Source organism: Acomys russatus, chromosome 11, assembly GCF_903995435.1.
Source record: "Acomys russatus chromosome 11, mAcoRus1.1, whole genome shotgun sequence".
Lineage (NCBI taxonomy): Eukaryota > Metazoa > Chordata > Mammalia > Rodentia > Muridae > Acomys > Acomys russatus.
The window spans coordinates 53173478-53186708 of NC_067147.1; the positions used below are offsets into that span (position 1 = coordinate 53173478).

A 13231-nucleotide genomic window follows, 5' to 3' on the forward strand; every position below is an offset into this window, starting at 1 on the left:
AGAGATGGCTTAAGAGAGGCTCAAGACCACTGGCTGCTCTTCTAGAGGACCTGCGTTCAATTCCCAGGGCCCACATGGTAGCTCAGAAACATCTCCAACTGCAGTTCTGGAGAAACAATGCCCTCTCTGATTCCAGGCTATATGTAAATAGAACAACCATACACACAAAATACAATTGACTAAGTAAAAGCAGAAAGTCTTCCACAGGCTGGCCTCTGGTTAGGAGGTAGCAGACTAAGAGTGCATTTGACCCAGGATGCAGACCTGTAACACAATCACACCCAAGATGAACAGCCATGCCGTCCCTAAGCATTGCTCAGCCAGAAACACACGTTTCCTTATGCTCGCAGGGGGCCTGGTTTTGAACATCATCAAGGACTTGCCAACAGAGAGGGACAACTGGGTGGCTCAAATGGCTCACCTTCCTCCCAAGAGACAAAACAAAAAGCAAAAAAAACAGGAGCATGTACTTAAGTAAACGTGACTTGGAAAATGAGCAGACCGATGTGTGTGTGTGTCTCTATATCTGTGATCAGCAGACTAGCGTGTGTGTGTGTGTGTGTGTGTGTGTGTGTGTGTGTGTGTGTGTGTGTGTGTGTGTGTGTGTTAACAGGAGGTCTGGAAAGCTGCCTCAGATGTTAAAGGCTAGGCTCCAGCCAGGAACACCAAGGAAGCGGGAACGCGTGGTGCATGTCCTCCACTTGCTAGGTACCTGTTTCTTGACCACAGCGGAGGACCACTGCTTCCTTCTCCCGGGCGTGCTGCTCCCGCATCAGCTCCAGGTCGCACTGCTGCCTGCTCTGCAGCAGCGCCAGCTCCTGCGCCCGCCGGCCATTAAGCATTTCCCGCAGCTCCGTCAATGCTGTCTCCTTCTCCTTCTGCAGGTTGGCCTGAGTCAGCTCTAGCTGCGCCGTATGCATGTTGCTCAGGCTCAGGCGCAGTGCTTCTAGCTCAAGGCTGTGAGCTGTCTGCAGGCAGAGAGGAGGCAGGCCCTGATGAGACATGGGTTGGAAACCAGGGCGGTAAGGGCAACACGAAGCAAAGATTGCAAAAGAACAAGGAAGAGAAAGGAGCTATCTATCTCCCTGCTGGCATGTGTCCCCATGCCAAAAACCTATGGTTGACAGCAAGGACAGTGCGTGCATCTTTCACACGCCATAGCCATGCCAGGCTCCCAGCCTCATATGACCACACATGATGACCCTCCCTTTGCTTGGAGAATGTGCTCACAAAGAGAATGTGGAAATAACAAAAGAAGAGAGAGCAAGCAGGGGCTGGAGAGATGGCTCAGAGGCTAACAGCACTGGCTGATCTTCCAAAGGTCCTGAGTTCAATTCCCAGCAACCACATGGTGGCTCATAACCATCTTTAATGTAATCTGGTGCCCTCTTCTGGCCTGTGAGTGTACATGCAGGTAGAACACTGTCTACATAATAAATAAATCTTTAAAAAAATAAAAAAATAAAAATAAAAAGAGAGAGCAACCCATAGCCCCCGCCCGCCAGCTGTGGAATAAGTCTCTCCCACTTGCAACCACCCCAGCAATGAGGACCCACGTGCCCTAGTAAGAATGGCAGAGCACGGAAAGCTGAAAGCCATAGCAAGGCTGTGCAGATCACCTGGGGTGGCTGTGCTTGTGGCTGCAGCTGCTGCTGTGCCTGCAGGCCAGTCTCATCCAGTTCACAGGCTTGTCGTTCCTAGAGAAGGAAAGCAAAGGATGTACCAGAAGAATTCACAGTATCTAAGACATGATCAATACACCAGAGAACTGAAAAACTATCTCCTGAAGAAAACAATGGGACATAAACAGCCACAGCACATTATCCATGGCAGACAAGCTGTGCAAACAGCCTGAGATGAACGGATACATCAACAAAGTAGCAGACACTCATCTCCGTATCTTCAGGGAGGCTCAAAACAGTGTATTCCTTCTGTGTGACTTGCCTGTACCCTCCAAAATCATTTCCAAGTGTCTTTCCAGGTTACTAGTGACACCTAACATTATCAATGCTATGTAAACAGTTTTGTCCTATTGTTTGGAAAAGAAAAAAATGTGTACACGTTCAATACAAATGCCAACTTTCCCCACATAGGACAATCTACATTTGGTAGAATATGCTGATGTGGAAAACTTTTCTTTACCATAAAATATAACAGAGCTACAGAGGAAAATACCAACACATACTACAATACAGGCAAACTGTGAAGACATGCTACATACAAGACTCAATTCTAGGGAAAGATAGAATGAAATTGAGTTTAAGGCTACCCTGGGCTACAGAGTTTGGACCAGGATAGGCTGGAGAGCTAGACTCAATCTTTAAATTACAAAGAAGTAAAGGACATGGGCACAGCTGTAATCCTAGCACTCTAGAGGCTGAGGCAGGGGAGTTGTAAACTCAAGGCCTACTGTCTATCACAAGTTCAAAGCCAGTCTGGATAACAGCAACACCCTACAGTGAGAATTCTGGAATTTTGAGTTCTTTTAAAAACAGAAATAGCCAGGCAGAGTGGCACATGCCTTTAATCCCAGCACTTAAAAGGTAGAGACAGGAGGATCTCTGTAAGTTTGAGGCCAGCCTGGTCTACAAAATAGAGTCCAGGACAGCCAGGGCTACACAGAAACCCTGTCTTGGAAAACAAAATGAAACAAACAACAACAACAACAAACCAGAAACAGCCAGGTGGTGGTGGCGGCGGCGGCGCACGCCTTTAATCCCAGCACTCAGGAGGCAGAGGCAGGCAGATCATTGTGAGTTCGAGGCCAGCCTGGTCTACAAAGTGAGTCCAGGACAGCCAAGGCTACACAGAGAAACCCTGTCTTGAAACACCAAAAAAAAAAAAAAAAAAAAAAAAGGTGTGCGTTTTAATTCCAGGTGTGAGGGTACGTGGCTACTTCACAGCAGCTGACTATGATTTGCCTCATGCTCATGCAGGGGTGTGGTTTTGCCAGCTGCACATAGTTTCTGTGATTGTATGACATTTGGAATTCTGGAGACTTTTCAGAGGGTATGTAAATGCAAGGACCCCAATAAGCAGGGTTGCTGACTTCAGGTCACAGTTTGATGGTAGTCATGCTCAAAGGAGAAACAAAGTAGATCCAGAGATTCAGAGAGCTCTCTCTCCCTCTCCCCGCATCCCAGACCCTGGCTCACAAAGAAGGTGGAAGACAAGTGACCCCTGAAAAGCTGCCCTTTGACCTTCGCACTCTGAGCCATGGCACACAGGCTTCCCCACTCCCCTTCTCCATTTTTGTCTTTGTTTTGATTTACACAGGATTTTGCTGTGTAGCCCTTGCTTATCCTGGAACTCATTCTGTAGACCAGGTGTTCTCAACATGTGGGCCGCGACCCCTTTGGGGGTCGAATGACCTTTCATGGGGGTCACATATCAGATATCTTACATGTCAGATATTTACATTACAATCCATAACAGTAGCAAAATTACAGTTATGAAGTATCAACAAAATAAATTTATGATTTGGATCATCTGGATGTCCTCACCTGCCTCTGCCTCTGCCTCTGCCTCCTAAGTATGGGACTAAAGGCTTGGGCCACCCCCACCCAGCCGAGAGCACTGTTTCCTTGCACCTCAAGTTTAATCCCCAGTACTCACTGGTGGCTCATAACTGTATATAACTCCAGGTCTGTGAATGAGATGCCCTCTTTTAGTCTCCAAGGGACACTGCACACATGTAGTGCACAGACCTTAAGGCAAAACCACCCATGACACACACAGTGATCATATACAATTTCTTTTTAAAGGGTAGCAGATGGGTGTAGAGGCAGGTTGTACTCACATTCCTGGCAAAGGATACACACTGCAAGGAATGCTCTTGTCAGAGACACTGGCTGCACTTCATCGTGAGAACAGAGCCAAACTGACAGTTCATAGGTGGTCTATAAAAGAACTTGCTAACACTCCTAGAGTGTGTCTCAGGAAGACTAAGAGATTACCACAGAGGGAGGAGACCAGAGAGCCCAAAGCCAAGAGCACAGCATTCAGGTTTAAACGGAAAAGGGTATTAGTAAAACAGAGGGCAGAAAGACTCATTAGCTGGCTCACAGCGCTACTTCAGTGTGTGTCGCGGTGCTACCAGCACAATTTGTTGTTGGTGGTGTTGTTGTTGTTGTTGTTGCCTTTGCTTGAGACAGAGTCTTTATTATGGATCTCAGGCTGGCCATAAACTTGTTACTGAATGTCCTGTGCTTGAGTATTGGCTGTCCTGGAACTCAACATGTACATCAGGCTGGCCTGGAACTCGAGAGATCCACCTGTCTCTACCTCCTGAGTGTTGGGGTTAAAGGCATATATCATTACACCTGGCTTTAAAAAAAAAAAAAAAAAAAAAAAAAAAAAGTTTCTCTATTTAAAGCTTTTTTTTTTTTTTTTTAAATTTTAGATGTAATTATGTTTATTTTATGTATGCAAGCACTTTCCCCTGCATGTATATATGCACACCATGCACATATGTGTCTGGTGCTTGTAGAGGTTAGAAAAAGGTGCCATGTCCCCTGGCACTGGAGCTAAAGAGGGCTGAGAGCCACCATGTGGGTGCTGGGATCCTGTGTCCTCTACAAGTGCAGCAAGTACCCCAAACCACTGAGCCATCTCTCCAGCCCTGATTTAAACATTTTAAAACTAGAAAATGTCAGCTATACATTATAAGCTTCTCCTGAGAAAGCTTGAGGAGGAGACACCCTCAACAGCCCTGCAGGTTGTAAGCAGCGGTCAGTCAGCACAGCTCCTACTTTCTCTACCACTGAGAGACGCTAGGGGAAAATTACAGTGAATGGCAGCTAACAGCCAAGCCAGGTAACAGAACACAGGGTGCAGGGAAGGTGACCCCAACACAGGCATGCAACCATAGAGAGCTTCAGTTTGCCAGAGCCCAAGGCTGCAAAGCAAGGTCTTGAATTTTTCAAAAGAAACAAAATTATGAATTTGTAGATATGTCACACATCTGATAATACTGACAACAATCATGTTTCTTTCTCAGATAAGGCAGTCAAGACATATCATTACTTTCGTTGAAATTTTTCCTTTTAAATTCTTTTCTGGGGCTGGAAAGATGGCTCAGAGTTTAAGAGCACTGGCTGCTCTTCCAAAGGTCCTGAGTTCAATTCCCAGCAACCACATGACGGCTCACAACTATCTATAATGAGATCTGGTGCCCTCTTCTGGCATGCAGGTGTTACATGCAGGCAGAACACTGTATACATAATAAATAAATCTTTAAAAAATAATAATAATAAATAAATTCTTTTCTAGCTAAGGGAAGTTTGAGTTTACCAGCCTGAGCTCCACAGAGCAAGAGCCCTCAAGATGTCAAGGCCTCACGCCTTTAATCCCAGCACTCGGGAGAGACAGAGGCAGGCGGATCGCTGTGAATTCGAGACCAGCCTGCTCTACAAAGTGAGTCCAGGACAGCCAAGACTACACAGAGAGACCCTGTCTCAAAAAAAAACAAAAACAAAAGCAAAAACCAAAAAACAAGCCAAAAAAGATGTCAAGGCCTCATTTACAGTCTGCACAAGAGTTCCAAGGGAAGTCCACCTAAGAGTAGGCCCAGGCTCAGGGAGGTGAGGGAGTCACGGAGTGTGCTCCCCACTGTTCACAGACCTAAGCAGCCAGAGGCCAGGTCTTTCAGCCACACACCACTTCTGCCACATCCCCTCCCTTCCCCTAATCCTGCCTTCAGGAAGTTGCTAAAATGAAGGGACAATACACTGTTGCATTCAAAAGTAAATAAAGGAATGTCACATGCAAAGAAAACACACTCTCTCTCTCTCTCTCACACACACACACACACACACACACACACACACACACACAGCCAGAGCTCTCACCTGTCAAGTTCCCTTATCAAAGCGCCACACTGACATTCATCTTTAATCAACTGTCCAAAACTCTTCAAATCATATCAAAGACTAAAGACAAGTCACAGGGCTGTCCAGTTGGCTTAGTAGGTAAAGCCACTGCCACACAAACCAAACAGCTTATTAGTTCCCAAAACCCACATAAGGCGGGAAACTCCACAAAGTCCCAGTGCTAACTATGCAACACGTTAACACAATGATGAGTAAACCTACCTGAGCTGCAGACGCCCCGCCGGCCCCCTCCAGGCTGTTGCTGCACGACTTGCTTTCAAAACCGGCCCCTCCTTGAGGGAGCTCACTGTTTTGAGTAGCTACCGAACTCTCCTCCTGGACAGACGCATGGACAGCCGAACCCTTCCTCTTCGCCGTCTTTTTCTTCGGATTCGGACAGTCACCTTTTGTTTTTCTCTGTCGGAAGTTAGCAAGCTGCGGAAAAATTTAGAGAGGTAGTAGACGCAGAGGTAAACGAGGAAAAAGCAGCAAAACCACAGAGTCCACACGCTTGTGGGGAGCATGGGGTTCGGGCTAGCTCCGACCACTCAGCCACGCAAGGCCAAGCGACCGTTTTCCCACAAAACACTGTCTTCATGGATATCTATGACCTTGGCATGAAGCTCAAAATCACACGGATTCTACTAATGACTATGAATTAAGACCTAGAAGCAGACAAAAGAAACCAATGTGGCTGGTTGAAAGAATAGCTGTTCCAAGCCTTGGTAGTTTACAGCAAATTAAAAATGCATCTCTTTGCCAGGCGTGGTGATGCACGCCTTTAATCCCAGCACTCAGGGAGGCAGAGGCAGGCGGATCGCTTTGAGTTGAAGGCCAGCTTGGTCTACAAAGCGAGTCCAGGACAGCCAACACTAACACTGAGAAACCTTGCCTCAAAAAAACAAAAAACAAAACAAACAAACAAAATGCATCTATTTAACACACTGAGAGCGTGATGAAGGCATGGTCAAGCCTTAAAACTATTAGATGAGGCTAGATCCTTCCCTTCTTGCCCCATTCTTCCCTAATGGAAGAAATACATCACCCAGCCAAACTTCCCAGCCATAGATTCTGAGGCAAGGTACAGAAATAGCAGAAACTTAATTAAGCCAGGTCACCCCAGCATCTTCCTTTATGAAATCCGATGTTCTACTTCTTATGACACAGCTCAGCAAACCACTAGGGACCATCACAGAATGCTGCCTGCCAGTCAGAGGCACGGCCCAGCTTCTCTCAGTCCCTCAAATACAACATTTTTTTTTTTTTTTTTTTTTTTTTTTGACCGCATTCACGCACCAATCTCCCACTTAGGCCCCTTTCAAAAAACCAAGGGCTGGAGGACCGGCTTTTCACTGGGGAGCATCTAGTCCCTCCCATCACAACCATGGCCATACAAAACGAATGTGCCCCTGTGAATGAAAACCGAAACACACAAACTCATTGGCAGAGAAAAATCAACAAGGCCATTTATCTGTGGGACAGGAGACTTGAGGGGCGCAGCCTGCAGGACCAACTCTGTTTTCAGCTGTCTGTAACTCAGCTCCCCTTCTGCAGCACATGGACATCCAATGGGTGGCCTCTTGGCTCCTTTCTTCAGCCTCCATCTCCCTTAAGTATACCTACTGGTGCTCACAAACCACCCAAAGTGCAGACACACCAGTGCCCCAAGTTGAAACGCTAACCTCACAAGCCCTCGTTTGGCGATGGCTACACGAGTCTGTCTGGCTTATGAAAAGAGGGGAAAACAGGATTTCTGCAACCCTCTTCACACCTACCGCCTATCAGAGGGAAAAAGACCACAATGGTTTCTGGCTGTCACCTGTTCTCTGATACTGCTATGCTGTCATTTCCACTGTGTACGTGTTCTGTATGGTTTTTGGGGGCGCGGGTCGGGGGTTAGGGGATGACTAATGAAGGGTTGCTGCTACTAAGCGAACCACGAAATCAACCCAGCCGTTCCGTGGTAGTTATACCTAGGTCTGGGCTGACAATACGGAGTGGGGAACCATCCTCTGGTTCCACAGCCATGGTCGGTGGCCCGGGATCCACTTCCAAAATGTTCGCACCTTCTCTTCCTCTGGGTCCCCATCACCTTTCAAACAGCTATTTTAACAGCCGCAACCCTTCCCAGGGTACAGTATCAAACAAAATCGAAATCTGGAGCAGAGGGAGTTGAGAATAGGACCCTCAGAAGTATCGTAGCTCCTCCAGGGTACAGTCAGAGAGAGAACAGCCAAACACAACGTTAGAACACCACTCGGGGGCAGAAACTCTTAGTTCCCTGGGAAATCAAAGTCTGAAGCTTGGTTTTTTTTTTTTTTTTTTAAGCCTTGTAGAGTTCTGCCCTGGGTAAGTGCCTAAGCACCGGAAGCACAACAACCAGGAATGCTAGGTGACCAGGACCCGCCCACATCGATCGGCCCGCCCACAAGGCATCGTGCGTAACAGATGCTGATTGGCTGAGACTGCAGCAGGGCGGGGTGAGACAGAGGGCGGTGGATTCAAGATGGCGGCGCCTAGGAAGTGAATTCCGCAGAAGGGGCGGGAAAGGCAAAGGCTTCGGCAGCTCCCGCTGCTCCGCCAACCTCCGCTTTTTTTTTTTTTTTTTTTTGTCAAGCGGCAGTCTGAGCACCAGAGCCTCCTTAGGATTTCTCTCCACAGCAAAGCGGAGAGAAGGACGCTACAGTCTACCTTGGCTCTCCCAGCCTCCACCTTCCTGCGCCGCTGCTCCTGCTCGTCTTCTTCCATCTCTTTCTGGGGCTCCTCGAGGACCGCACGGAGGTGGCAGGACAGCCGCGAAACTGCCTTCGCTCTATTTACACTCCCTCCCTCACCCACCCGTCTCCCCACCCCCACACACACAACTGTCAGCTCCTCCCTGCTGCACCGCCAATCCCGAGCCCCGGGCGGGCCCGCGCACGCGCGCTCCAGCGGCGCTACAAGGGCGGGGAGCCATCTCTCTGGCCTCCAATTGGTGCGTTGGCTCATCCACCGCTCTTCAGCAACACCAATAAGCGGGGTGCATCGTTCCCGGGGCTCGCGGTCGTTCGTCGACTGGTGCGGCGGGAAGGTTCGTGCAAACCGTTCCCCGGCGGCCGCGCTGCCTAGTGCCCTCTCCCGACAGGAGGAGGAGTCACACCCGGGCGGCGGTCCACGCCTCCGGGGCGTTCTGTCCATTCCACTCTGTCGCAGAACTTGCAAAAGTCGTTTTTCCGTCGTGATGTGTCGCCGCTAAGGTTTCTGGTTGCACGAGCGGATCTGTTCTGTGTTCTGGGCGAGTACCTGGGAATCCGCTGTCTCCACAGTCCCTCATCATTGTTAGTAGTCCTTCTAAGGAGGGTGCTGTGGGTTTGTTTTGGTTTGGTTTGTTTTTTTGTTTTGGTCCACAGGTGCAGTCAACCTGTAGGATCACTTGGATTTCTCCTACCTCTCTCCTTTGACCCCTTCTGCCCCTGCTAAACACTGACCCCTGTCTTCAACCCGAATCCAAAGAGCCGAGCACAGCCGGAGTTACTCATTCATTGCATGACATCTAAAACGTGGACCGGTGTCCCCACTCACCAATGGGCGTGGAGTTGTCACTGAGGACCATTCTGTATTCGTGTGCACTCTTCTGTGCACAAAGTCATTGTGTTTTCAGGCTCCTGACTCTCACGCCAGCACCTCTACCAGGAAGCAATCTCCCTTATGTAGGAAAATAATAAATCAACTCTGGTCCATTTTCAGTAAGAGACACATTTATATAATCAGGAAGGATCAGACCCTTGTGTTCCCCAGCCAGCAGCTGGCACTTGCTTGCCTGGGCTCCTATTAATTAATCTTCGGGTTGAAAAGTTACAAAATGGCCGGGCGGGGTGGCGCACGCCTTTAATCCCAGCACTCGGGAGGCAGAGGCAGGCGGATCGCTGTGAGTTCGATGCCAGCCTGGTCTACAAAGCGAGTCCAGGTCAGCCAGGGCTACACAGAGAAACCTTGTCTCGAAAAACCAAAAAAAAAAAAAAAGAAAGAAAAAGAAAAGTTAAAGGATGTTCTGTGACTAAGCCAATGTATTTGAAAACGGAGGTGCTATTGAAGCGCAGGATGTATGTCAGAGCTTTGCACCCCGCACCAATAGGGTGGGGAATCTGGGGAGAGGGCAACACCTGGAAGATTGTACCTCCCTAAAGAACTCAACAGTGACGAATTGTTTTAGGGCTATAAAAACTACTATTTTATACCAAATCTTCATGCCAGCCATTTTTGTCTTCTCTGTAGGATGACAACCCATTTTACAAAATTGAAAAATAAGTTGTGGGCTGGAGAGGTGGCCCAGAGGTTAAGAGCACTGTCTGTTCTTCCAAAGGTCCTGAGTTCAATTCCCAGCAACCACATGGTGCCTCACAACCATCCACAATGAGATCTGGTGCCTTCTTCTGGTCTGCAGGCACACATGTGGCAGAATAGTGTATAAATAATAAAACAATAAATCGAAAAGAAAGAAAGAAAAATAAGTTGTTGGGCTGGAGAGATGGCTCAGTGGTTAAGAGCACTGGTCCTGAGTTTAATTCCCAGCAACCACATGGTGGCGCATAACTATCTGTAATGGAATCCGATTCCTTCCTCTGGCATGCATGGAAACTGAGCACTCACATACAAAAAAAAAAAAAAAAAAAAAAAAAAAATCATTTTTAATGGAGGGTGAAAACAAAAGAAAAAAAATTGTTTCACTTCATTATTCAGAATTTCCAGGATGCTTTTTGGTGGGGGAGGGGAGGGAGGACTGGAGACAGGGTTTCCCTGGGTAGCCTTAGCTGTCCCAGACTCACTCTGTAGACCAGGCTGGCCTCAAGTTCACAGTGATCCACCTGCCTCTGCCTCCCGAGAGCTGGGATTACAGCCGTGTGCTACCATACCCTGCTCTTACAACCCAATATTATGGAGACATTTTCTCCACTGAGGTTCCCTTCTCTCAGGTGACTGGAGCTTGTACCAAGTTGACATAAAACTAGCAGCCAGCACCTTTAAATCCCAGCACTCGGGAGGCAGAGGCAAGCAGATCGCTGTGAGTTCGAGGCCAGCCTGGTCTACCAAGCAGGTCCAGGACAGCCAAGGCTACACAGAGAGACCGTCTCAGAAAAACAAACAAACAAACAAAACAAAACCAAAAGATAGCAGGCAGCATGGAGCACATCCTGCTCTTGCAAAGAACCAGAGTTTGGTTCCAGGCATCCGTATCAGGCAACTCACAATTAGCTATAATGCCAACTCCGGGGGGGATTAGATGCCTCTGAACTTGTCAATACAGGCAATCGTGCATCTACTCAACGTACAGACATATACATACATATACTTAAAATAATAAAAAACTCTTTAAAATAATTAAAATTTGGGGGCTAGAGCAATGCCTTAGGTTTAAGGACACTTACTGCTCATGAGTAACGTTGCAGGCGTCTGGGGTAAGGGGTGGTCATCAAGGAGTCCCACCCAGTTCAACCCACAGGGCAGACAAAGAACTGAATGTCCTGGGAAGACCAATGTGGGGGAAAGGAAATTGTCGGACTTGAGAAATGAGATGGCCGCAGAAGCTGGACTGGAGGAACAGGATGTAGCTAACTTTGGTGGAGTGAGGGGAAGAAGTCCAATAGCAAACCCAGTAGCAAGAAGCAGTCATTTGAGCCAGGCGTGGTGGCGCACTCCTTTAATCCCAGCACTCGGGAGGCAGAGGCAGGCAGATCGCTGTGAGTTCGAGGCCAGCCTGGTCTACAAAGCGAGTCCAGGACGGCCAAGGCTACACAGAGAAACCCTGTCTCGGAAAAAAAAAAAAAAGAAGAAGCAGTCATTGTTTGTTTTGTCTGACATTCTTTTATTGTAACATATACGGGCAGAGCTTTTGAACACACAGTAACTATCCTCTCAAATAAGCAGAACAGGGCATTCTACTGGAAGTCTTTCCCCAAAACAGATTTAGGTAAAGCTGCATGTAGCACTCCACGGGCTATCAAAACTTAAGATTTCAGCTGGGCGTGGTGGTGCACACCTTTAATCCCAGTACGTGGGAGGCAAAGGCAGGAAGATTGCTGTGAGTTCAAGGCCAGCCTGGTCTACAAAGCGAGTCCAGGACAGCCAAGACTACACAGAAAACTCCTGTCTTGAAAAAACAAACAAAACAAACAAAACAAAACAAAACCCTTAAGATACCACTATTGATTTCAGTTCTGAGGCTACACACAAATAATTCAAAAAACTAATTGCGCTAAAGTGACAAGTGAGCAGAAAGACTCAGAGTAATCAGATGTGTGTGTTTCGCTTGCAGTAGAGCAACAATGTGAACGGTGGATACTGTGCATCTCTTGTAGCTCTTTGATGCTATGTGAGGGCAGCTGGGCATTTAAGGTGGACTTATGGCAAGGATGCAGCTGCTGTGACCTGCTGGAGCTTCACTAAGGATTCACTGCTTCTCTGCCTCTCCTTTCTTGGTTCCTTGTTTCAGTACATAATCAGCCAGGGAGGCTGGTATGGAGCAGTGTAAATCAATGGGTGGAAGGCTGAGCTCCTTGGCAGTGTCTGTGTTTTTGTTTTTTTAAGATTTATTTAGTTATTATGTATGCAGTGTTTCCCTGAATGTGTGCCTGCACACCAAAAGAGGGCACCAGATCTCGTTGTAGATGGTTGTGAGCCACCATGAGGTTGCTGGGAATTGAACTCGGGCCCTTTGGAAGAACCGCCAGTGCTCTTAACCTTTGAGCCATCTCTCCAGCCCCAGTGTCTGTGTTTTAAATGATCTAATCTTCAACCACTGTCTTCACTCTCATCCATTTGGAGGCTAAGGAGCTGGGGGCAATTGCAGAAAGGCAACCAAGTGTTTTAAACCTAGCATCCCAGACCATCCTCTTTTCATCTGCCTGACTCTGCAATTTCATAATGTTCCTGCTAGGTCCAAAGTAGGCCCCCCAAAATGGCAGTGCCACTGACAATGCCACAAATAACAGTCTGAGTTCAGCTCAGGCTAGACTCTGACGAGAGAAACAGGAGGATTGCTAGTAGTTTTTGGGTTTGTTTTTGTTTTTTTAAAACCTGAAATCAACATTTCTCATAAACTTGTGAAGCCGGTTTCTTTTTTTCTTTTTTCTTTCTCTTTCTTTCTTTCTTTCTTTTTTTAAGATTTATTTATTTGTCATATATACACAGTGTTTTGCCTGCATGGACACCAGAAGAGGGCACCAGATCTCATTATAGATGGTTGTGAGCCATCATGTGGTTGCTGGGAATTGAACTCAGGACCTTTGGAAGAGAAGGCAGCGTTCTTAACGTCTTAGCCATCTTCCATCCCGTGAAGTAGGTTTCTTTTATCAGGAAGAGCTATCTACCCCTACAGCCATACC

At 47.5% G+C, this 13231-nt stretch overlaps 1 protein-coding gene across 1 annotated transcript in view; it reads right to left on the reverse strand.

The window, feature by feature from the left end:
• Pcnt (pericentrin) overlaps nt 1-8710 on the reverse strand; it is a 109614-nt gene extending 100904 nt beyond the window's left edge. The window contains 4 exon segments of the mRNA XM_051153263.1: nt 713-968; nt 1620-1697; nt 6093-6305; nt 8562-8710. Coding sequence (XP_051009220.1) covers nt 713-968; nt 1620-1697; nt 6093-6305; nt 8562-8618 — 604 coding nt within the window. The 5' untranslated portion in view covers nt 8619-8710.
• Nucleotides 8711-13231: the final 4521 nt, after the last annotated feature.